This window comes from Lissotriton vulgaris, chromosome 1_1, assembly GCF_964263255.1.
Source record: "Lissotriton vulgaris chromosome 1_1, aLisVul1.2, whole genome shotgun sequence".
Lineage (NCBI taxonomy): Eukaryota > Metazoa > Chordata > Amphibia > Caudata > Salamandridae > Lissotriton > Lissotriton vulgaris.
In genome coordinates this window covers 60,555,336-60,581,901 of record NC_141685.1, presented here as the reverse complement: position 1 = coordinate 60,581,901, position 26,566 = coordinate 60,555,336, and the positions used below count along the sequence as shown (strand labels likewise).

General features: G+C 48.5%; 2 protein-coding genes across 2 annotated transcripts in view; one reads left to right on the top strand and one right to left on the bottom strand.

The window, feature by feature from the left end:
* Positions 1 to 24,918, bottom strand: part of LOC147737265 (uncharacterized) — a 35,165-nt gene extending 10,247 nt beyond the window's left edge. The window contains exons 1-2 of the mRNA XM_086936771.1: positions 24,459 to 24,918; positions 2,345 to 2,648 (exon numbers count right to left, since the gene is read on the bottom strand). Coding sequence (XP_086792897.1) covers positions 2,345 to 2,648; positions 24,459 to 24,918 — 764 coding nt within the window. The remainder of the gene's footprint in view (positions 1 to 2,344; positions 2,649 to 24,458) is intronic.
* The window catches only part of LOC147737261 (uncharacterized), a 365,313-nt gene that overhangs the window by 73,672 nt on the left and 265,075 nt on the right, over positions 1 to 26,566 (top strand). The window lies entirely within an intron of this gene.

The window sequence follows — 26,566 nt, the reverse complement described above, 5'->3', positions numbered from 1 at the left end:
TCGATAATGCATCCATTTTTTCTCCCGGGAGAATATAAACGTTACAGATAAGCATTTTGGTCGAGCTTCTGGTGTTATCAGTCCCTATTTTGATTTTTAAACATTGAAAGTTCTTAGAATGTGTTGGAATAATTTCCTGATCCCAATGATAGTCTTCAGATAGGAGGATAGCGATCCCTCCTTTTGCGTGCCCATGGTTCTATTCTATTATTCTATTAAAATTATTTATAACGCGCACTATCACCATCGGTTTCTTGGCGCTCATTGATATACATAGCGTTGATCCAGGGTGGGGGATTAGACATATGCCGCTTGAAAAAGCAGAGTTTTTAGAAGTGTACGGAAACTGTCGTACTTTTGGCAGAGAAGGAGAGAGGGGGGTAGGGAGTTCCAGGTGGCGGGAGCGAGGACAGAAAAACTCAGGCCACCGTGCTTTTTCCTTTTGAATCTGGGGACCTCAAGGAGATTTAAAGATGCTGAACGAAGGGCTCTGGCAGGAATGTGACGGGACAAGGCCGAAGAGATGAACCTGGGAGCTGCGTCCGATAGGGCCTTAAAGGTAGTGCATGCCAGTATGGTTAACCGGTTCTGTGATATATCATACACAAAGTAGTCGGGGAAATCGAAGTTTGTGGTTGCCCAAGTTTCTTGTAGTGCCACGATCCCTGGACGGTCTTGGGAAATTATTGCTAGTTTTTCTTGAGATTTTCCTGCGATGTTCCAGGAACAGATGGTTAGACCGTGGCTAAAAAAGGCGCTTGATTTCGGGACCCGTTTTTTTATTATTAAGGATTTCTGCGATCCAAACCCATGAGTTGTCCATTGGGACTATTTGCTGAGATTGGTTATTCTTGACCTAGCTTCGTCTTTGTCCGTTGTTAATTGAAACAAAAATGTCATCTTTGTAAGGATTTAACCAGCTATTATTTGTATGCCGGGATGCTACTGAATAATGATGTTTGACTAGATGGCATTCTGGTGTCGAGCCGGTTTCCACCTTTACAGGGGCCACGTCGAATCCTAGTTTATGAAGGGTCTCTTTTTCTTTAAATATTATTGCTGGGATGACTGGTGACCAGAATTCTGCAACAGCTAATTTAATTTTGTTATCATCTGGGAAGGAGACTAATTTTATGTCATTTCTTGCGAGCACCTGTAGGGGTTGTATCCGTTGAAGCAAATTTATTATTCTTTCCCTATTTAGGGGGTCCTTGCCCGAGGGAAAGAGGTCTGTAATTTCCACTCTACAGTTATAATTTACCTGTGATTTGGAAGGCACATGCCTCATCAATGGGGTTTGTTGTTGGCTTTCCTTTTGCGTCTTTAATTCTTTATCTGTATTCCTAGGGACAAATATTGGGGTAATAGGATTTAGAGGTTGGGAAAGCACTGCTTGCGCCTTTGAGGTCGTATACTGTTGCCTTTGTTCGGTCGAGTTATTACATATCTGATGTTCGCTTGTTTTTGCATTGATAATTGGTGTTGTTTCTGGAAATCTTGTTTTTCGTTCCTTTTGCCTTTCAATCCTTCTATTTTTTCTTTTCTTTATCCGCTTACGCTAGTTGACATTTGTTCTCCTAATTTATGTAGTTGCTGGATGCGGAGATGCGCCTATTGATGTCTTTTTTGGAGTTTCTAATCTTTCTTGATTTGTCGCATTTAGCTCTTTTTGTTTTTTGTTTTATTAAATAATGGATAGTATATTATAGTCTGTACCATCGATTTGGACTCTTTTTGCTCCCTAAAGAGTTTTCTCAATGAATATGTTGATTATACTTGTTCTTTTCTTTTTTCTCTTTTTGTTTACTTTGACCAGTTTGTGAAGCCATGTCGACCTTTGTTGAGAAGGGTGCTGTTGTCAGTTTTGGCACTTGTTTGGTAGGCCCTTTGTCCCCTGTTACTCGTTTGTCGTCTTCACCATCTATTGGCAGTTTTGATTGTTGTTTATTCCTTTTTTTTTCCTATTTGGGTATCTAACGTCTGGTCTGTATTTTCCAGGATGTTCCCTAAATGAGAAAGGACTGATTATAGGATTCTTTCTAGAATAAGCAGTGCTTTGGATACTGTAGTTTGCTCAGTGGTGTGATCTATAGATTTTTGCATGAGAAAATTCGGAGTTCACGAGAGAGAAATTTCAGAATCTGGCTGTTTTCGTGGAGTATTGTTCTGGATTTCCTTTTGATGTGCCCTACTGAAGACTAGATCTTTTAGGCTTATGTCGGGGCAAGTTAAGTCGAATTCCTGATGTTCTTGGTTTTCTTGGTCATTGGATTTTTCTGATTTTATAATTATGCTGTTAGTATTTGATTGGGGCCAAGTTTGATTGTTTGATGATTCCTCTTACCCTGTTTTGTTAATTGTTTCCAAGATTTCTTTTTTTTCTTCCTCTTTTATTTGGATGGTTTGAGTTTGTTCAATTACTTCTTGTCCTATGATACTAATGGTATCCAGGTGTTCCTTTTTTCCTTCTTTTGTTTTTATTTGGATGTTTTGATTTTGCTCCAGATCCTTAGTGGTCTGGTTTGAAAAGTATTTGAGAATTCCAGTAGGCAGTTCGGTAGAGAGAGAGGACGGACAATTTTTCCGGCACTCCTTCTTATTGCTTGGTCTGTTCCGACTCTTTTCATAAATATTGTTCGTGATCTCAACTTTTTTTTTAAAAGACAAAGAACTGCTTATTAAGAGATCCCACGCATGGATGTTGGTCCAGGAATATACAAGTCTTAAGGTCCAACCATATTTAGAAATACCATGGTCTCTACAAACCAAAAACACCTTTATGAAAGCACGATTTGGCAACTTACCTGGCTTAAAACATGTAGTGCCCTGGCTGAGACCATCTAAGCCGACTATGTGCAGAGTATGCAACCTATGGGACAAACGTATTTTGCATTTTGTTTGTATATGTGTAGTAATGATGGCGGAAAGAAAACGATATTTGAAAAACTGCTTCATTGACAGAGGTGTTCCTACCTGCAGACATGCCATGGTAGTTTGTTTTAGACCAACGGTTATTAAGATGAACGCCAATTTTACAACATTTTTAATACATGTTAAAAAGAAGTTGGATACTTGTGAGTTGCCCACAGGAAATCTGGAAGTCTAAGATAATTAAGGACAACATTTAGGACTATTTATATGACCTCACATCATATCAATTTATATTAAGTCCTGGAAAGATGACAGTCTGGTGAAATGTCTATAAATTGTGTTTATGATATGTAATAAAACTAATTTGGATTTTTTGAAATTTTAAAATTGTTGGTCTGTATTTAAATTGGTGTGTTTCCTTTAAGAATGCAGTAATCTTAAGATTTTTTTTATTCATGAAAATAAAATTTACCTTACTCCGTCTGTTAGAAAATGCTTTCCTCTTCTCTCCCCTGCTTCACCTATCTCCCCCCCCCCCCAATCTACCATCTGCTTAAAACAAGTGGTAAATAAAAGCAGAAAAACACTATGAAATAGTGAATGGCATGTGCTTTGACAGGCAGAAGAATCTGTTCCTCGTGGCAACTGCCCAGTCCATGGCGTCAAACTTGTAACTGGACGTTGCTGGGGTAAAACCACCACAAAGTAAACAAGCATTTGCAATGCAATAGGTCTCGCATTAGAAAGGTTTGAGCTATTGGTTTTGTAATTGACACATTTTTTATTTATGTTTTTTTTTTAAATAGCGAAATTAATAGTTTTGTCATTTACAATACCAATAGTTATAACTTTTGCAAATGAGACACCTATAGCATTTGTAATGCAATATGTGTTGTATTTACGTGACTTAGTTGTATTAGTATTACAAATAACAATGTCTTACTTTTTTTAAATAATTCATACTTAAATAAAAGTTATTGCAATTTATAATGGCAATAGCTTAAACTTTTGTAAATAACTTTTGTGAAGATTATGTTGAGTGTTTTTTATTGTGACGAAAATCCAAGAACAGAAGTGAAATATTAACATCTGTTTGTTACATTTGTAATAAAGCTTCAAACATTGAGAGAACATATTTGAACCAGTTTTTGTTGAAGAGTTGCACAGATTGATGTTTTGGTGGCGCTGAGTGATGTTGTGATGGCGAACGAGTGATGCTGTGGCGTTCAGTGATGCTGTGGTAGCGCATAGTGATGTTGGAGTGCCCCTGAGTGATGCTGTGGTGTGTTGATTGATGCTGTATGCTATGCTATGTTTTGTTTTGCTATCCTATGTTTTGTTTTGCTATGCTATGTTTTACTATCCTGTTTTGATTTTTGATAGCTATGCTATGCTTTTTTTTGTTATGCTATGCTATGTTTTGTTTTGCTATCCTATGCTTTGTTTTGTTATGCTATGCTATGTTTTGCTATCCTATGCTTTTTTTGTTATGCTATGCTATGTTTTGCTATCCTATGCTTTTTTTGTTATGCTATGCTATGTTTTGTTTTGCTATCCTATGCTTTGTTTTGTTATGCTATGTTTTGTTTTGCTATCCTATGCTTTGTTTTGTTATGCTATGTTTTGTTTTTCTATCCTATGCTTTGTTTTGTTATGCTATGCTATGTTTTGCTATCCTATGCTTTTTTTGTTATGCTAAGCTGTGTTTTGTTATGCTATGCTATGTTTTGTTATGCTATTCTGTTGAGGGTGAGTGAGGGTGTGGGGGGTGTGGGGGGTGAGGGTGGGTGAGGGTGTGTGAGAGTGAGGATGTTTGAGGGTGAGGGTGTTTGAGGGTGAGGGGGTTTGAGGGTGAATGGGTGCGAGGGTGAGGGGTTGCGAGGTTGAGGGGGTTGTGAGGGTGAGGGGGTTGAGAGGGTGAGGGGGTTGTGAGGGTGAGGGGGTGTGAGGGTGAGGGGGGTGAGGGGGTGTGAGGGTGAGGGGGGGTGAGGGTGAGGGGGTGTGAGGGGATGTGATGGTGAGGGTGTGTGATGGTGAGGAGTGTGATGGTGAGGGGGTGTGATGGTGTGATGGCGAGGGGGTGTGAGGGGGGTGTGAGGGGGTGTGAGGGTGTGAGGGGGTGTGAGGGTGAGGGAGGGTGTGTGAATGTGAGGGAGGGTGTGTGGGTGAGGGGGTGTGCGGGTGAGGGGGTGTAAGGGTGAGAGGTGTGGGGGTGAAGGGGGGTGTGTGAGGGAGGGTGAGGGTGACAGGGTTGAGGGCAACAGGGGTGAGGGTGAGGGGATGTGAGGGTGAGGGTGGGTGAGGGGGTGTGAGGGTGAGGGGGATTGAGGGTGAGTAGGTGTGAGGGTGCGGGGGTGTGAGGGTGAGGGGGTGTGAGGGTGAGTAGATGTGAGGGTGAGTAGATGTGAGGGTGAGGGGGTGTGAGGGTGAGGGGGTATGCGAGGGTGAGGGGGTGTGTGAGGGGGTGTGTGAGGGTGAGAGGGTGTGTGAGGGTGAGGGTGTGTGTGAGGGTGTGTGTGAGGGTGAGTGTGGGTGAGGGTGTGTGTGTGTGGGTAAGGGTGTGTGTGAGGGGGAGGGGGTGTGTGAGGGGGTGGATGAGGGGAGGGTGAGGGTGTGTGAGGGTGTGGGATTGTGAGGGTGAGGGGGGTGAGGTTGAGGGCGTGTGAGGTTGAGGGTGTGTGAGGGTGATGGTGTGAGGGGGTGAGGGGGTGAGAGGGTGTCTTTCATAAGACATAGAAACAAAGAGGTGTGCGTTGAAGCAAGGGAGCCTTCAGTATACACAGCTTTGTATTTGTAAGTCGAAAAGTATATACCATGGCGCAGAGGCACTAATGAGAAGCTTGTGGGAGAGAAGGGAGGTAGAATAAGGAGGAAACAAGTGGAAATAAGGAGTGATGGAGGGAAGGAATAAGGGCTGTGACTGGCTGGAGAAAGAGCAAGGTACATGGGAAAAAGCGCCAGGGAAGGAGGAATGAGGGGCTTTTGCAGGTCTGGTAGCGAAAACCACGGAGGGGAAGAGACGACGGCATTAGGGAGGGAATAGAGGGGGCAGGGGGCATAAGAAAAACAAGGCACAAAACGGATAATGAAATACTCCAGTCAATCAACACAAGAGGAGTTTGACAATATCGCACATCAATGGATGAAGGCTACAGAGCAAAAGAAACCAACAGGTTAAGGCTGATCACCTAAAGCAAGTATAGAACACGTTTAATGTGAATAGCACAAACATCGCACGTCCCACCAAAAAGCAGTTCATTCCCTAACCAGTGACAACATAAATATGGCTCAAATGGATTAAACTGCGTTTCCAAAACCAAGACAAAAAAATATGTGAATGACACAACAACAGACCGTTGAATGGAGAGAGCTGGCCGAAAACTCCTGTAAGTATATTACGTATATAATTTTGGTAACATCAGAAGATATTGGCTAACGCCAGAAGTGAAAAAAAGAACACTTTTAGTGAATGTAAAGATATGGCTAGCCCCTCTAAAAATGCAACGTTGTAAAATCGCCAAAGTGTATAGAACTCCCAGACAGAAGATGTTTTAAGTTTTCGTTTCATATAAAAAATACATATATTGTTAGCCATCAGCCACTTACTCCGTTTTCCAGTCAGAAGTGCTCCAGCCTCTTGTGTGGCACCCAGGGCCACTCTGACGTCGCTCAGCACCACAGCCACATGGCGCAGGCTTCAGCTCACCTGACGAATACCACTAAACTCCTGGGGACACCGGCTCAGCTGGCATTCCCCAGCCGAATAGAATCACAGAGATGAGGAGGGCAGATTGGAAAGCGCGCCCGCTGCCAGCGCACCGCTCCCCGAAGGTCTTTTCTTACCCATGCCGAAGACCGCAATACCGAGTGCGCAGAACGACTGCCAATATTATATACACAGTTGCGGGACAGTTCAGTTTCGTTTCCGGAGACGGCGGTGACATCAGCCCTCGAGGCAAACCCTGTCTCTGCATATCTAGGAGCAGAAAGCAAACCAAAAGCAGGGCCCCGAGATTAGAAATGAAAATCTGAGTAGGAAGGGAAAACGTGAATAAAAGGATTTCACAATCTAATTTCCGAGCCTCAAACCCGACGCAGTCAGTATAGTACCATTACGAACTTGAGAGTGCACAAGAAAAGAAAGAAAAGGCGCAAGTGCGTCATATTAAAGACAAAGCGCAGTTTTAAACAAGTCAGCAACAAAACAAAAAAAATGCGTGATGAAAACGAGGCCTGACACGCAAATAGGATTTCCGGCCGGGAGAAAGGAGAGGCGTGACACGCACGAACTGTCCTGAAGGGGCGGAGAAACAACGGAGCAGGCTGCGGAGTCTGGACACGGAGGAACAGGACGAGAGGAGCCGGTGAGGGGGGCGTCGGGGTACATTGACGGTGCCCGCCCCCCCAGTGATGGAAGCCCTGCGTGGGCCCGGTGAGTGGGGTTGGGAGTGTGTGTGTGCGCGTTTGTGTGTGTATGTAAGCCCGGGGGGGGGGGGATGCGCTTGTATGTGCCTGCGTGTGTTGTACCTGTGTGTGTGCCTGCCTGCGTGTATGTGTGTGTGTGGTGGGGGGGCGGCAGCGTGTGTATGTGTGCCTGTGTGGTGTGTGTGCAGGGGTGTGGGGGCTGGCTGTGTGCGCACGGGAATATGAGGCATGAGAGGGGCACGGCGTTGTGCGCGCCCACGAGGTCAAATCTGCGCTCGTGCCCCTCCCGTGTCTACATTCCGAAATACGGGCAACAATAGGTCTCTCGATGCTTGACCTAAAAAACAACAATTACATGAGATTTTTCTGCCACTCCAGCACTGTGCAACTTCTAACAAGTGACTATGAGAGGTCTTGGACCGGTCCTGTGACCTGGGGGGTCACACCAATTGTGCCCTTATTTAAGGCAGAGGACTGTCATGGGTTTAACATCTAGAGCAGTGGTGGCAATGCACCCTGTTGTAAGGATCAATAGCCTGATGTGATCTTTGCATCATGGTCATTGGAGTGGCGTCTTACTGACACACCCATATAATGCTCCATTTCTATACCTGTGCCCAGACTTTGCACTAACATCAAGTGCGTGTTTAGGGCATTGGTGTGCGTAGGATAAATGTAATGTGAGAGTGCAACAGAGTAAACCGCTAGTCTAAGGGACACCCCAAACCTCCACCCGCAAGACTCTCCCAACAGTTCAGGGCAGAAGATAATACTCTACGACAACGTGATTGTTGAGGCCCAGTTGGACGATTGTGTGCTGCCAACCGGCCCGTTCAAGGTTGCATTTGCCAAATTCCTAACACAACAGGGTCTGAATCTACTGGCTTCCTAAAAGCCTGAGTTGGGCTTTTAGTGGCTGAATTCCGGACTACTCTGTGTCAGAGGCCCATGAGGGACTACACTTACTCCAGTGTCGAACACCCTGTATGAGCTTACGCTTGTCCAGCCGGCCACAGTGTGGGCTCAATTGCTGACGGTGGGGCCTCCAGAGGAGCTGCACTTACCGACAGGCCAGGTGTGACTGCCACCTTGGGACTGCTGATCTTCAGGCAACTGCAAAGAAAAGACAGAGTGGGTGCCCTACTGAATGCAGCACTACCTCCAGGACAAAAGCACTCCACAAAAGCCTGCTGGTGGGTCAGTGCTCTCGAGAGTGTTTGGGCGTGCCGTTAAAGTGGCGGGAAACAGGACAGAGACCCAGACAAGACTGACTCATCCTGTGAAAGGGTAAGACGCTTACGACAGAGCATACACGCATTGGGGTGACTGGAGTGACAGAACTGCACCTATACTATATTCATGATACTCCTAAATGCCCCTAGAGGGGAAGAGGGGATCAGAACCGGACGCACCTGTCTGCAGCACATGGTAGTCTGGCATGCCTGCACTATCTTTTCACCCAGACTGTCCATAAAGTTGATTTTAGTGCCACTACACACATAGCAGTGGGAATCACAGACCATTCGCTGGTGGAGGTGCAACTCGATGGTCCGGTTGTGGACTTCATGCTACCCCCAAGGGTTGATCCATGATATTTATAAAACAAGACGTTCAAAGCTTGTATGAGATATGGAGCAGACTTCTATTTTAAGGAGAACGGGCGGCCTGCTGAATCAGCTTGCGTGCTATAGGATGAATTCAAGGCAGTGATTCGAGGCCAGACACAAGCCTTGATTGGGGGAATGCCGAAGGAACGTAAATTGAAGTGCGAGGCTCAGGACAGGGAATGTGCTTTCCTGGAGGTTCGGTTGGCAAGTGGGGAATCAGTTTCTCTCCCATTACACCATCAACTGAAGCAGCACACATTAAGAGCACTAATGGAAAATAGCGGGCACTCATGCGCTGGCTACCCAGAATGGTCTCTATGATGTTGGTGATAAAGCCAATGAGTTGCTTACATGGTTAGAGAGACAAGACAAAGGACGGAACTGGATCCTTGAGGACACTGACAACAATGGGACGGAAATACTGGGAGAGACTTCCTGAAAGACCTGACCCTGCCAATGCTAACGAATGAGGACCGAGACACACTAGACCAAGACCTGACAATAGACTAAATAAATTAGACAATAAGAACCTTGCAAACAGGGCAAGCAACAGGGCCTGATGAGCTCCCCTTAGAATTATATAAAAGCATGATGGATAAAATCAGGGAGTACCTCCAGAGTATGGTTCAGACTGCCTGAAAATAAGGGTCTCTCCCGGAGGACCAAAGAACGTCTGAGGAGGCGGTCATCCCAAAAAGGACGAACCAGCAACTGAGTGTGGGTCTTAAAGACGTATCTCCCCGCTTAATATTGAGACTAAGGTCCTTGCGAACGCCCTGGCGATCTGCATGCGGACAGTAATTGCAACAGTGGTTCATCCTGATCAATGGGGCTTTATGCCACACCAGGGAATGCGCTTAAATCTCTGACACCTTAATGGAGTACCACACGCAACAGGGGATTCCTTTGCTGAACCAGTGGCGCTGCTGTCAAGCTCTTGTTTGTGGCCCCTCTAGCGTGCATGCGCATCAATAATACAGTCTCCTGAGTCTTTTCCCTCCAACAGGGATGTTCCTTGTCTGCTATGCTCTTCACACATGCGTAGGTACGCCAGTTGATCAGTAGTGGGATGAGAGAATCTCCCTCTACGCTGACGTTTTGCTATATGACACATAACAAGTCTTCTCGAGTGAACGAATCCTACAAATTTTTCACATATTTGGAGATCAATTGGAAGAAGTCCTTAATATAACTGCTGGAGGCAGGGACCCTGCGGCTGCACTCTAGGTGCACAGCTCGGGTGGCACTACATGGCTTTAAATATTTGGGCGTAATCTGTCTTTCCTACTACCTCTTCTCTATCTGACACTTTTCTGTCTACTCATCACTGCTCACTTCTTATGGGCCTCTTGCCAGTGTTCTTAGTGTGGTTGTTTTTAAAGGGTCCTGCGACTTCCCACAATAGACCAATATTGCTATACATAATGTGTCACGCGGCCGGCCCAACGAGGGTTGTAGGCGACATGCTGTGTTCAAGCTACTTTGCTACTGCTTCTCCATACTCTTGGAGACACTCTAACAGTACGCTGCCGGGCCTAAATAGGGTTGTGGGCTTAACGCTGTGTACATCAGGACCTGTGTTCTATTCTTTACCTACAAATTAAAAATAGATTTCAAACAAAATATTTGGGCGTGTTCATTACAAGAGAGCCACAGGCAGGAACATGCTTCCGAAATTAGACCCGTGTCGCTGGGATACCCCAAACTGGCAGGCGCTCTGGCTCTCCTTACTGGGCCGGGTGGCCCTATTTAAAGTGATAAGCTCTCTTTTGAATCGGGACAGGTGCCTAAAACTTGGAAGGAGGCAGTGGTCCTCCCTTTGAGGAAAAAACCTAACATTAGCAGGGAACAGCTTGAGAACTTGCGCCCCATTTCACTACTACCATATTTCGCAAAGATCACGGAAAAGGCAGTTAATAATCAGCTTTCAGCTCATATTGAGGCTAATAACCTGCTTCATCCCACCCAGTCGGGTTTCCGTACCCTCCATTCGACTGAGTCAGCACTACTATTATCAACTGAGACCCTACGGAAATATGCGGACGAAGGCCAAACAGCGGCTCTGATCTTACTCGATCTTAGTGCCGCATTTGACACTGTGGCCCATCACACACTGCTACAGTGTCTGAAAAGGGGAGGAGTAGGGGGTAAAGCTTGGGACTGGCTGGAGTCCTTTCTGTCAGAACGCAGTTTCCAAGTGGCACAGGGACCCTTTCAGTCCAAAGAGATCAGCCTGAAACAGGGAGTACCACAGGGATCCAGTTTGAGTCCAACCCTCTTCAATCTGTATGTTGCACCTGTAGCGGATATTACAGACAGATTTGGGGTGGAAGTAGTGTCCTATGCAGACGACACGCAACTGGTCGTGACTCTGACACAGCCAAAGGAGCAGTGTGCCATTAACTTCACCGCTTATATGCAGGAACTTGCCGCCTGGATGGCAGACAACTGCCTCAAGCTGAATGGAAACAAGACGAAGGTGCTGATTGTGGGTAGGGCTCCTTCAGTGTGGACTTCGGCATGGTGGCCTTCCACGCTGGGCCCCCTACCCACACCCAGCAATCCAGTGAAGAACCTGGGGGTCTGGCTCGATAATAAGATCTCGTTCGAGCACCAGACCAAACAAGTGGCAGGCACCTGTTTTGGAATATTGAGGGTCCTCAGAAAAACACTGGACCTTCTGCCACTCCCTGCCAGGAAAACCATGGTCCATGCCCTAATTACTGTTAGATTAGACTATGGGAATGTCCTGTATTTGGGAGCCAGTGCGAAGTGTATACAGAGGCTGCAACGCATACAAAATGCGGCTGCCCGTCTGATCTTGATGTTACCTAAGAGAGCTTCCGCTAAGAAAGCACTCAAAACACTGCACTGGCTGCCAATCAGGGAACGTGTGATATTTAAAGCCCTCTGTGTAGGCCATCGAATCCTACAGAGGAAAGGCCCCAAATATCTTCATAACCTGTTCAACCTATACCACCCTACCCGACAGCTGAGATCAAGTGGGACGGGGCAGGTCCAGGTCCCTAAATTTAACAGAGTAAGAATGGGGGAGCACTTCTTCCGTGTCATGACAGCTACACAGTGGAACAGACTGCCACAGAAGCTCCACTTGGAGACGTCAGAGGCAGCATTCCGTAAAGAGCTGAAAACCATCCTGTTCTCCAAAGATTAGAACTAGGACTTCGGGCTGCTCGGCACAAAAAGAACATCAGTAATTGAGTCATCTTGGTTCTACTCAGCGCGGGAAACACTAGCTAGTGTAACCAGGCGCTTTACAAACTTTATAAATAAATAAACCTCCAGGGTCTCACGTACATCATACAAAAAATGTCCTTAAAGATCCCACCGGACATTTTCTTTCAAAAGGTAGACTGAGAACTTCGGCTCCTGTTGTGGGATGGTGGCACGTCACGCTGAGTAAGTTGCAGAGGGGAGTTTATTAAGGTGGACTGGCGGTCCGGAGCATTCTCAAGTATTACTGGGCCACGCAGCTGGTGGCAGTCAACAACTGGGTTTTTGCGGACCGTGAGGAACCTGGTTACCGGGTAGATAGATTGGCCATGGGCAAGAGAGGTTACCCCACCCCGGTGCTGTATCGAAGAAAGCATGAGTGCACCCTACCTACCCATACCCAAACATTGGTAAGGGTGTGGAGAGAGGCTACCAGGTATTTAGGCTGAGAAGGTAAGCTGACTGAAATTACTCCACTGTATGGTGGTGATCTCTTAAGTGCAGCGGGAGTATTGCAGGGCTTCACAAAATGAGGATTGATTAGCTTAGAGCTGCCGGGCGATGTGTGGAGGGGACAGGCGCTTGTGTTCTTCACGATCCTACAACAAAAGTATAAATTAGGTGACTAAAAATGGTTCTGACATTTGCAGGTGGGTCACGCTCTGCAAGGTCACATCCGGGAAGGGGAGCAGTTGCCTGAAGCAACCCACTTGGAGGACCAGCTGCTAACCAATCCCCTGACCGAAAAAGCAATCTCAACCATCTATAGGAAGTTGATCTACAATTCCCTGGATCCCTTGGGGACGCGGAGGGATGTGTGGCAGAGGGATCTAGGCACACTTGGCGATGGCGATTGGGTTGAGGCCATTCAGGGTGCCAGGGAGGTGGCAACTAGAACTCGTTCTGGTCTAATTTAACTACAGATCCTACATAGGACCCTCTACTCCAGAGCTTTGTTGCACCGAATAGGGCGGGCGGCCACCTCTCTGCGAAAGGGAATGTGGGGGGGGGCTTTTTTTAACGTGGTGTGGAGTTGTCCGGTAATTCAATGCTACTGGGTAGAGATCATGAGAATAATGTCCCAGGTCATGGGACTAGCGATCCCCATGGGGGCCAAATGGCCCCTCCTGAATATCACGAGTGAGGTGACATGGCATAGTATTCGCAGAATATGAACGACCCTGGCTTCGGCGGTTGGCAAGAGTAATATTGCACGAGGTTGGGGAGCCAGCTCACCCCCAGGGTGGAGGATTGGGAAGCAGATCTTGATCAACGGGTGGACACAGGGTGTATCTCAGCAGGGGCTGCCCTTGTAAATGGGAAAAGATATGGGAGGGATGGTAGAGCTACCGGGCCATGTGACGCGTAATGAAGTAGTGAAAGTTAAATATGTACCATCTTTGCGATCTAGTTTTATGTAGTGGGATTTGGCCAGGGAGTGTCAGGACAAGCCAAGCTACGTTACTCACTCCATATTTGCAGACTTTGCCCTTTCGTTCTAATCACTCTCACTAATGTGCACCGTATTTTCGTTGTCAACACCATCGATTGAGCACAAGTTCAATAAAAAGAGTTTTTAAAAGTCCTGTGTCTTGGCAAGATAAGCAGTGTGCTGGACATTTATTAAATCGAGTCTGTTGATCTATTGTTGAGCTCGGAGTTCAAGCTGGTCGACATGACAAAGCTGAGAATATTGTGACTGCTCGCCCTCGCTAACTTGAGAGTCACATGACATCAAAGGAAAGTGACCTCAACCCAGTAGCCGCTGCCTATCCCGTGGCCCCGGTACTACACTGAACATAGAGGCAGCACTGAACTCCCTTGCTTTGTCAAGCTGAAGCGTTTGGTCCTTGTATGTTTTCTAGACCGCAATCCAGTATGACATAATTTAACATAACCAGTAACTTGTTCAGCTGAACTTGCAGAGATAAACCAATGCGCCATATATAGCAGGTTTTTAAAAAAAGGCTGCGTTAAGGTAAGGAACACAGCAGCATCTTGTCATTTACTTATTCACATACAAGAAATCACATATAGGCAACATTCTAATTAACTCTCTCTTTTCTCCACTCCCCTGTTTGTCAATTATCAAGACTATGGGTTTGATTTAAAGTCCAAAGGGTCACCCGACTTGTTAGAGATCTCTGCTGGCCCTGTTGCGCTCTCTGTTCCTTCAGAGGAGCAGCAGCCATGGTGGCTCCTCTGAAGACACTGCAGGGGTGGTGAGCGGCTGCCATGTTTCAGGCGACTATTCACCAACTTGTGTGTTTTTCAAAAACAAGCTTCCAAAGCCGCAGTTTGTTTTTAAAAACTAATAACTAATCACCCTCACACCCTTGGAACGTTCTCCCCGATTAATTTTCTCCCAGGAAGTGGGGTTCATTTTAAAAAAAGATTCTCATCACGACTGCCAGGTATTCCCTGGTGGTCCAGAATAAGAGAAAAATACATCAGACTGCTTGATCTAAAAAGGAATGGACGTCTGATGTATTTACACCAACGGCACCCAAGTAAGGCTGGACACATGACAATCCACCTGATTGCACTAGGTCAGGCAGACCATCTGTTTGATGGACAGGATACTCAAACATGCTTGTGAAGGAGTACCCTGCTCATCAAACTCTAAATCAAGACCTCTATATTTTCTGGGTTATGCATATATCTCTAGGTCCGCTTCATTATGTCCACAAGTTTGTCTATGATGTATCTGTTGTACGAGTTACTTACCTTCGGTTAACGATGTATTTGGTAGAGACGATTCTAGCCGCAGATTCCTTAACGTGGAATTATCCTGAGGCGTGAAACTGGATCCGGAAAATATTTTGCCACAGCATCCCTGCGCGCCAGGGGGGCAGCATCACGCGACTCCGACCAGGCGTCATCCGCGTACGTGACGCCAGCGAGATCACATAAGTCCCACCCCGGCGTGCCTAGAACTTTTCCGCACCACAACGTGGAGCCAGCAGAGAAACTGTGGGAGCATGGGACCAGTGTGTGAAACAGCAGAAAAATGGAACAGAAGGAATGGTGACGAAGAACACAATAAGGAGCAGTGCCAACCCAAAAACAGGGAAAGAAGAAAGAACAGAGCACAGCCCTGCGCAGCCACCCTGCCAGTATGAAAACTGTACCCCCCTTAAGACAAGGAACATGTGCAAAATGTCAATGACAACATGCAGCAGGACTACAACCCCGACCAAGACCCATCAAGGGGAGCCAGTTCCAAGTCAAACAGGGAACGACAGACCTCCAAGACAACCGTAGCACAGAGTGCGACAACACCCCCCAAGGGAGCCAGGGCAGGGCCCGGCCAAATGACCCAAACCCAGAGGGTAGCAGAGGGGCCAGGACCCTCAGGAACAAGAGGGATGAAAGAACACCAGCCTCAATCCTGGAGCAACCAGAGCAGAGGGGCACAGGAGTACCTATAGACCCAGTCTCCACATTGCCACGGAAGAGGAAGGAACAAAGCAAGACAATGTCTTGGCGAGAGAGCGAAAGAATGCACTCAATCATCCTAGCCATCCACCGGGAGGCGAGTGCAGAAGGGCAAGACAAAGGGTCCTAGCAGAACGGAGAGGAAGGGCGTGCCGTGAAGAAATCTGCGGCTTCAACCAGATAAGTAACTCATACATCTGATAGAGACTACTAGCCGCAGATTCCTTAACGTAGAATAGATATCCTAGCCATATCCACGGGGAAGGAGGGTATGCGGAAGGACCCCACCAGCCTGGACATAACAGAGGGTCCCACAGGGGACTAGTCCAATGGACAGGGCGAAGAGCCCCATCCTCCCAGGCAAGCAGAAAACCACAGACCCCAAGAGGAGTGTGGGAAGAAGCCCGTTCACTCTCAACAGAGGAACCAAGGGCAAGGCCAGGGAGGCCGAAGCACCCTACGCCCCTACAAGGCAACAGAGCTTCGATCCAATAGAAGGGCAAGGAAGAGGCAGAAGAAAAACTTAGAGGGCCCAAGGAAACGAGTAAAAAGAAGGCGAGCCCACCATAGACGGAAGTGGTACAAAAGTGGGTGGTGATGGCCATATGCAAATCAGTCTGACCCTGTTCCTCACACTCACACCCAGTCAACAGATTTGGGTTTAATCCATCACCGTTCTTGAGCCCACTTTGCCCCCCCAGTTCAGACATGGCCATATGAAAATCAGTCTAACCCTGTGCCTCATGGGAACAGTCCAGCCCAAACTGCCAAGCCATGCCTTCCCTGGACCGGAAACAAGATTCCGAGGACTGGTTTCTGGCATTTCAGCCGTCTTCAGCCTGGCTTGCTTGAATCCAGTGGCAAAGTGAGCAAGGGACTCACTTCTGAGCATACCCTGCTAACTTATGGCGAACAAAGTGGTACAAAAGGGGGTGGTGATGGACGGAGCATCTGAACCAATCAAACACTCACACTCAGTCAACATATCTGGGGTTAATCCATCACCGTTCTTGAGCCCACTATACCACCCCAATTCAGACATGGCCATATGCAAATCAGTCTGACCCTGTGCCTCATGGGAACAATCCAGCCCAAACTGCCAAGCCATGCCTTCCCTGGACCGGAAACAAGCTTCCGAGGACCGGTTTCTGGCATTTCAGCTGTCTTCAGCCCGGCTTGCTTGAATCCAGTGGCAAAATGAGCAAGGGACTCACGTCTGAGCACACCCTGCCAACTTATGGCGAACAAAGTGGTGCAAAAGGGGGTGGTGATTAAGGGAGCATCTGAACCAATCAAACACTCACACCCAGTCAACAGATCTGGGTTTAATCCATCACCGTTCTTGAGCCCACTCTGCCACCCCAGTTCAGACATGGCCATATGCAAATCAGTCTGACCCTGTGCCTCATGGGAACAGTCCAGCCCGAACTGCCAAGCCATGCCTTCCCTGGACCGGAAACAAGCTTCCAAGGACCGGTTTCTCGCATTTCAGCCGTCTTCAGCCCGGCTTGCTTGAATCCAGTGGCAAAGTGAGCAGGGGACTCACGTCTGAGCATACCCTGCCAACTTATGGCGAACAAAGTGGTACAAAAGGGGGTGGTGATGGACGGAGCATCTGAACCAATCAAACACTCACACCCAGTCAACAGATCTGGGTTTAATCCATCACCGTTCTTGAGCTCACTCTGCCACCCCAGTTCAGACATGGCTATATGCAAATCAGTCTGACCCTGTGCCTCATGGGAACAGTCCAGCCCGAACTGCCAAGCCATGCCTTCCCTGGACCGGAAACAAGCTTCCGAGGAACGGTTTCTGGCGTTTCAGCCGTCTTCAGCCCGGCTTGCTTGAATCCTGTGGCAAAGTGAGCAAGGGACTCACATCTGAGCATACCCTGCCAACTTAGGGCTAACAAAGTGGTACAAAGGGGGGTGGTGATGGACGGAGCATCTGAACCAATCAAACACTCACAAAAGATACATAGACGGAAGGCAACAGACCAGACAGAGTGAAGGCGGCAGTAATGAGCCGCCGGAATCAGGAAGAACAGCCCCCGGACCCAGGAAGACCGGGCAGGCTATGCCTGACAGAGGGAGAAACACAGAACCAACCCAGGCTCCAGGACAGGAGCATGAAGGCGAGGAAATGCCCGGACACACTACTAGGAGGGGTCCGCGGAGAGCAGAGACCCGAAGGCCACCAGAACTCCCTAGCAGAGGGCAAGCTATATAACAGCTACTACTACCCCACATCGGGTACATTAAGTCCCAAGACATGGGAACCCTCTTTGGAAGAAACTTCCGCAGCAGAGGAAAAAACGAACGAGCCACTGGGAAAAAACCTGCAGAAGGCTTGTCAAGCAGCCCAAGAGAAAAACAGAAGGCCTAATCTCAGGGCCAATTCTGTGCGGATAACTCAAGCAAAAACAAACACAATCAACAAAGGGCAGTCCAGCAGCCAACAAAGCCACAGTCTTAGCAAGGAGGACTCGAGTGGCCATAAAACACAGCTCACAGCCAGGGCAACCTACTTAAAAGAAGGTCCAAGAACCAGATCAACTCAGCAGTCACTGAGGGGGAGAAGGAGGAGGAGAAGGAGAAGGAGGAGGACGGAGCCCTGCCAAGAACCTCTGGATGGCGGTGTCTGCCGTGGCATGGAATAACAGAGTGCTATTGAATGGAAGATCAACCAGCCGCTCCCGAACACATCAGGGAACACACCATCCCGAAGCCAAGCATGCCGACAGAAGGCGACTGAGAAAGCCATAGCACGGCCGAGCACCTCTGAGATGTCAAGAGCGGAGCTGAGAATAAACGCTGCTAGCTCCCGGCCATCCAACGCATGATTCCGTAAGTTGACCTGAACAGTCTCCTGTGAAGCGGCGGATCCCAAGGACTCAGCCGAGTCCTACAAAGAAGAGGTGGCTCTAGCCACACACATAAGGTGATAAGGGCCCGCAAAGCATTGCTGGTCGAGGCAAATATGTTGCACCCCCAAGAATCCTGGGGCGCCTCCCGGGATGGCGGAGACAACAGTGGCGTCAGGGAGGAAAAAGCAGTCCGCAAAAGTGGACTGGAGGCAGAGAGGTGGAGGGAAAGACATGCCGGGTCACATGGCGCTGGAAGGTGCCAGTGCAGGAGGTGTTGGAGCACCGGATCGCCTGTGGCGGGACGCCCCCAGGTCCCCATCAGTGAAGAGAGGAGCGAACCCTCAAAGGGTAGCAATAGCTCCCTCCCACCAGAGCCCTGGTGGAGAACCTCCAAAAGATGGTCTGCCAGGAAATGAGCAACCGGGTCACCCATGCGCAGAAAACCCACAGCCGTGGACCCTGCGTGAGCAAAGGCTGGACCCGCCTCCATAGGGCCCTGCAGTGGAGAAAGCAGCTCCTCTGTGGGCGACCACTGTAAACTAAGGTGGCCGTCCCCGAAGCCAAGCGGGGCGGGCAAAGGCCAGACCTGGAAGTTAGAAGGAGGAATTTAAAGAGTGGGGGACCTGTTGCACCTCCGGCAAACATTGCGGACTCTAGAATGGCGGGGAGCCGCCTTTTGATGACATTGGTGAAAAAGACACCAAGCGGCGGCCTGTCTCCGGTGAGGATGACACTAGCAGAAACCCAACCTCCGGAGAAGAGGGAGCGTCTGAAGACAAATCCGCGACTAGATGGCTGTTCGGCGCCGTAGAGTCTGTAGCCTGAGGCAGGACGTCATCACCATCCGGCGCCAAAAGAGACGCCGGACAGGGCTCCTCCAAGTCACGCAGCACCGGGGACCAGAGCCGAAGTGGCCAAGGGGCAGCACCGGAACGGCACGACTCGACCTCCAACGAGGCAGCCGACTGCGAGGAGGGATGAGAGGGACCAGGGGAGTGACAAGAAGCCCTCCCGCCAGCCTCGGCCCAGAATGTGACGTTGGTGGCCTGCCAACCCATGCGGCGCCACCGGGGCCGATTCAACCTCCGACTCGACATCCGACGAGGCAGCCTCCTGCATGGAGGGACGAAAGGGGCCCGGAGGGGACGGAGGGTCCCCGTCCAGCCTCGACCCAGAGCGGGACAGGGGTGTCTACCGACCCCTGTGGCGCCGCCTGGGCCAGCAGGCGCCGGCACTGTAGCGGCATCAGCTCAGCTGTGGACAAGGCCGTCACCTGTCTAGAAGGCCGAGCAGGGGTCGGGGATGCGACCCGAGCCCTGGTGACCTCCCGCGACACCATATGGACTCCTGCAGGAGTTTGCGGCGAGGCAGAGGTGCCGTGTTCCGAAGGAGGGACCCCCGAAGGGCCGAACCCCAACAGCACCAGATCCTCCAAACCTGAGCAGAGCCAGTCGACGCCGGCGATGCTGCGGAGGGCCCCGGCAATGCAAGGGATCTGCTGGCATCCCAGGAGGAGACGCCAGCGAGGCCTGCAAAGCCGCCGCATATGTCTCCATCTGGATTCTCGATTCCCCCTCACCAGGAAACGGTGGATGGGAAGACGACATGCGGGGACGCATCACCTGCGGAGAGCCCAGGCCCCTGGCAGGCCGAACTCCATGCCCCAGGGACAAGCTGCGACACTTACCCAAGCGACCCTCGTGCGACATTGGGGAGGAATGAGGACGCCGACGAGGATCTCCGCTTCTAAAACTGTCTGCCGAGGCCGATCGAGGGGATGTAGCCGATCTTGAGAGACGTGTCGAGAGTAGTTTCTTCCGGCGCGACTTCGGCTTCAACTGTTGGCACACCTCACAATCAGTGGTGCCGTGATCTTCCCCTAACACCACATGCAAATGAGGTGAGGGTCCGTCGCTGACATAAGGCCCCCCTATGACGTGCAAGTCTTAAAGCCCGAAGGCATTCACACACTGCTCCACCAAAAGATATCACAATGATGAAAGAAAAAGGCCCGAACAGACACCGGATCCGCGTTGCAAGCTGGAAAAAGAAAAAACTGACGTAGGCGCGCCAGGGTGGGATTAATGTGACCTCCCTTACGTCACGTACACGGAGACGCCTGGGCGGAGTCGCGTGATGCCATCTCCCCGGTGTGCAGGGATGCTGTGGCAATAAGTTTTCCGGATCCAGTCTCACGCCTGGGAATAATTCTACGTTAAGGAATCTGCGGCTATTAGTCTCTATCAGATACTGAGGCTTGTGTGTTTAGTACAGGTTTAATCTTACGGTGTGTGTGGCTTTATTTGGACCCTGTGGTTTAATCTGCACTTGTTGTTTATGCGGTGTTGTCACACCCTTGTAATTATAAAAGGTATGTTACAGGCGACCAGGTGTCCCTTGCCCGTGACTTCTGAGGAAGTAATGGTGCACAGTTAACAGCAGCAACATTGCAAAGTGTCAAGAGCCCGACTTAGAGTTCGCTGGCCGGGTGACTGGCCGGGTTACTCAGACAGAAACGTGACGGATATCCTGGCTGGGGTATTGCAAGCACTACTGAATATAATATAGGGGAGCCTTGTTTCTTTCTTTCGTACTTTCTATTTCTCTTGTTTTTATTATCTTTATTTTACTCTTTTTTTCTCTTTCTTATTTCTTTTTCTGTTTCTCTCTATTCCTGGTTTATCTTTCTTTCATTTCTTAATTTAAGAGTGCTCAAAACCATTTTATTCATTCATTTGCATTTCTTTTTTCCTGTCATGGGGATGACTGCACAGATATCCTTACTAGTAGGATGTTTGAATTCTGCATGAACCTTTTTACTAATGGTCCTAGTTGAAGGTGTCATTTAAAAATTAAATACATTTTTTAGATGTGAGGCAGGGTGGGTATGTGTGAGAATGTGTGTGTGAGAGAGAGAGTGTGTGTGTCTGTCTGTCTATGTCTGAGTGTGTGTGAGTACTTGAGCTTGGGGAGCCGGCTCTCACTATACTATACCAAAAAGAGGTATAGTGTGCAGAGAGTCCAGTGGATCCCCAGAGATTTTACAGAGGCTAAAGTAGATAATACTAATGCTCTTTTGTGGTAGTGTGGGGGAGCAGTTAGACGTATACGAGGAAAGTTTTAAGCATTTGTTGTACACACAGTGGCAATAAATGACACACACTCAATTAATAAATCTGAGACCAATTTATAAAATGACACTTGGTTAGATTTATTTTGCGGAACCACAGAATTTCATCTGGAGTAAATACCTTTTGCAATAGAAATTCTGTTCAATATAAAAAGTGGACAATTAGTGCAATTTCCAGACTTTGCAATGTTAACCTATGGGGTGAAGAAAACATTCAACATACATACAGGCAACATCTACTTACAAGACCATTCTTCGGAAGCTACGGTTAGTATTGGACAAGGTTCAGTTCAGAACCAACAGTGCACCACCAGCGGCACAGGGGCGCCCAGGTGCAAGTGCAAGTTCAAGGTTGGAAACCCAATACAAACTAAGGGGGACTGGGGCAATCGGACAGAGGCTGCTTACAGGTAAGTAACAGCGGCTTGGGGGAACGAGTCTCTGGGGGTTGAGGCCAACACTGGACATGGCCCAAGGCAGCACCATGACTACACCACACCACCAGCAGCACAGGGACACAGGGTGCAAGATGCCAACACAGCATCAAAGACAGGCCAAATTGGAAAAGGTCTGCAGGCTCCGGCCAGGAGGCCGGTCGAAGGAAACCAAAAGCTGTCATGGTAAGTTTCGATTCTCGGAAACGTAGCAACACCCTTTGTCCTCTTCACCAAAGTCCAGGACGGATGGTTACAAGGGTGCCTTTTGGTGTCAGAAAAGGCATACCAGAGCACATCAAGGTTGAGGGGTCTCCTTGCAGAGGCTGCAGGTAACGTTGAGTCCAGACGAGGTCAGCTCATTGTGGACTCCCGCTCTAGACTGACTGGGAGCGATCCTCTAGAGAGGAGCTAATCTAACTAAGGGCTGAGCCCTGAATGCCAGCCTCTTTGACACGATCCACCAAGTTCCCATGGTCGACCCTGTCAAAGGCGACCGAGAGATCCAACAGCACCAGGGCCTGATGAGTACCCCTGTCAGCCCTCTCTCGCAGGGAGTCCAATAACGCCAGTATTACGGTCTCCGGTGAGTGGGCAGGCCAAAAACCAGCTTGGTGTCAGTCGAGATAGTTGGATTGTTCAATAAAATTGGACAGGCACTTCACCACATGAGCCTCCAGTACCTTTGCCAGGTATGGGAGCAAAGAAATTGGGCGGTAATTCAACAGGATATGGGGTCTGCCCCTTATTTATTCAGAAGGGGAACCCCAATTGCCTCTTTAACTGCCTTAGGGACACAACCCTAGAATAGGGACTCATTCAGAAGAGAGAGGGCTGGAACTGGGAGGCCGGTGAAGGCTTCTTTTAGGACGTGTGGTGGGCAGCGGTTCGTAGGAGATCCAGATTTTACTTTAGACAAAAGGTCCTGGAACACCTGTGTACAGTAGTTCTCTGCAATCTTCTCTGCTGGTGCACATCGGTAGTGCCCGGCTCTTCTTAGGTCATCAGGAACTGAAGCTCATGGACTGGGGATGCTGCCTGAAAACTAGATTTAAGGGCGTTACAAGGGAGTGACAGGCAGTGTCCAATGGGCCCTTTGCCTGGGGTGTCTACGCCCTCTAACATGCCCACCTTCTGGGAGAGGAGGACACAGTCCTAGCCCTAACTGGATAAGACCCATCATCTTCAAGATGGTGGGCACTGAAAAGTGTACTTGACCTAGCCTCCAGCACCCGAGGGCTGGAGTTGCCAGAGGCACTTCTCCTCTTCAATCACAGGTTTCTCACCTGTCCTGCCACCAAAATGGAGGTGAGGACAGGATGGAGGCCAGCTCCTTCGAACAGGAGAGGCTGGGGTTGCATTACAAAGGAGGCAAGACCTTTGAAGCTCCCCACCACGGATGGCTCTTCCTCTGCAGGGGGAGACGTGAACACCTCCACCCAGGAAAGGCATTGTTCTCAGCCTCAGAGTGCACAGGCACTCTCCCCTGAGGTCAGAACACACTCTGGTGGTAGCAGGCTGGCTCAAGCAGTCAATGACCACACTAAGGATTGGTAGGTTTCAGGAGACCCCTCTAAGGGGACCTCTGCGTGCAATTTTTAATACAATCTACACCGGAATCAGTGCAAGTTTATTATGTTGAGATGCTTGGTGCCAAATATCACATATTTCAGTGAAGCCATCATGGAGCTGGCGAACTCATAATGACGAGTGTCCAGCCTATGTACTTACTATGACTTCCCCGGTCACTTACAATATCCAGGAATCGACTAGGAAGGATATTGCAGGGGCATCAGAGACATTTCATGCAGATATGCCCTCACAGGGGGGATAAGATGTGGTGCAGCAGCCAGAGCTGCCGACTCGGGAACTGGGGATTCGGGTTCAAGTCTCTGCTTCAGTGCAGCATCCTGTGATTCTGGGCAAATCACTGAATCTCCCGGTGCCCATAGACAGCGTCTGTAAACCCTCACAGGTGATGAGCTGGAATGTATAAATTTGTGAACTTTAACTCACTGCCTGCGATATGTGTAAGACATCCCTCTAGCAGTGTTAATGGGAATGGCACACAGGGATGTGTGCCAGGTCGGCTCTTCAGTTTTGTCAGTAGGTGACAGAGTCTGAATTTAATAATTGTCCCACTCAGTAAGGAGGGATCAATCACCCACTCCCCTTCTTCTCTGTCGTCGTCAGTTGTGTGTGCGTCCTCCGGGTGATGAGACATCGATGCCACCGGAGGGGGTGGCTGGATGATTGATGAAGGCAGAGGAAGAGGCATCTGTGGGACAGATGAGGCCGACTCCGAGGGAGGAAATCGGTGGTAGTAGTCATTAAGCACATGTTGCAAATTAGAGATGAGAGACATGGGCATCTGCACAGTTGGATTCTCAAGTGGTGGTTGAGTATTAGGCTCAAGGTAATAATCATATCCTTGCTCATCATCAATATCTTGCCATTTGATGAGAAGCTCGGAAAGAGTACGAGCACACGGAACCGGTCATCCTCTTCCGAATCCTCCTCATTAGCCCCATAGTCAAAAAGCTCCACAGAAAGATTTGGAGATGGTTGAATTGGCAATAGATCCAAAGAAGAGTTCCTACGTTGAAGTAGGGAAATATACGTCGTTCCTGAAGGCAGCAAAAGTGTTGCTGAAGATTTCAAGGGGACTAGAGACATCAAAGTTGAAGGTGGAACCAAGGATGCTGCAGCCGACTCAGCGGTCGACGATGTAGAGCATGGTTGAAGTTCCATAAGGAAAGTCTTCTGTGCTGTCAACGAGGCAACTGTTGACGAGGCAACTGTTGACGAGGCAACTGCCGATGAAGCAACCGTCGACGAGGCACCCATCAATGACGAGGCAACCTTCGACGACAAGGCATCTGTCGAAGAAGTAGGTAGAGCCTTGAGAGCCATCGACCGTTTCGTCGGCGAGGAGGCATCCATCAACTACCGATCGGAGACAGTTCTCTTTTTCCTCGACGTGAGGGAGGTGGCAGACAAGCGAGGCTTCACCGACACCATGACAAACATCGACAGAGAGGGCGCCGATTACATAATCATTGTAGGTTGAGGAGAAGAAAAGGTGGAAGTCATCTTTGTAGCAATGGCGACGGAAGTCTTCATCGGCGAGGAACCCATTTTTTTAGGCAAATTTGTCTCAAGAAGAGACTTAGATGCCTGAGACTTAGATGCAGATCTCGGAGGCGTAGAGGGCATAGGTAGTCCCTTAGAAGGAGCAGGAGCCCTTTTTGAGGAAGAATTCTAGCCTTCATGAGTAGAGGTGTGGTCTTTCTTGAGCACCTTAGCCTTAGCAGATAACATTTCTGCCTCACCAGCCCTCTTCTTAGAGATGACAGTCCTGAGAGAGGAATCACTCTCAACATCTGATAAGGGATTATCCTTGGTGTTGAGTTTCTGTAAGCACAGAAGTAGACGTCCCTCTCTGTCTCTTAAAGTCTTTTGAGGAAAAGTCCTGCAGATTTTACAATCTCTCACCTGATGTTCAGGGTGGAGGCAGTAGATACTCTTTTTGTGGTGGTCTTCGGAATGAAGCTGGAGTTTTCCACAAGAATCACAGTGTCTGATGAGTGACCTCTTTGTAGTAGACAAAGCAGTGAAGACATTCTGAAGAGTTTCTGAAGGGAAAAGGTAGAGATACTGAGCAGAGCTCAGGGAGGCTCCCTTCACACGACGTGCAGTAGAAAATCTGGAAGCCTGAGCCTCTGAGGAGAAGGTTCCAGAGGGTGCTGTCGCCTGATTGGCTGGAGTTTGTACCATATCTAATGACTTGGACAAGTTATTAAAGTGACAAGTTTTTTCCTATTAACGTCCATGTTACAATACTTCCTATTGCTCTTTGAGCTATGCTTTCGGTATGCTATTGCTATATTGCTATTCTATGTATCGTGGGAATCCCACTTCGACAATGGGGAATGATTCAAGCATGTGAATCTATGAAAGATACCCCATTACTGGAGAACAGCAGATGTCTCACTACTGAAGCTCTTACCCAAGTTGCTTTAGCCTTAGTCATCTCTCACATTGACTACACTAACTCTTTACTTTGGCATTCCGGCATATCAGTCTAAAAGACTGCAACTAGTGCCAAACCAGACTGCTAGATTAATCTATCACCACCCAAGAATGCAGTATGTCACCCCTCTTATGAAAAAGTTACATTGGCTTCTGATAGTCGAACGCAGTGCATTCAAGTTGGGATGCCTTCTCTTTAAAGCGCTCCATGGCAACTGCCCAGTGTCTGTAACTGCTCGGGTCCAGAGATATATAAACACTCGGGATCTTAGGTCTTCCCATTTAAATCCCCTAGCTACTCCGTCCTTTAAATGCTAGAAATTGGGGGGGACTAAGATTTGCGGTCCTGGCTCCTCAATTTTGGAATTCTCTCCCTCGGGACATTAGATCGATGATATCATATCCTCAATTTTGGAAACTCTTAAAGACCTGGCTATTTCGCCAGGCTTATGAATGAATCACTTAGCGGCAGGACTCCCTTGTCCGCAGCGCCATGAAACCTTGTGGAGTGCGTGCGCTTTATAAGTAT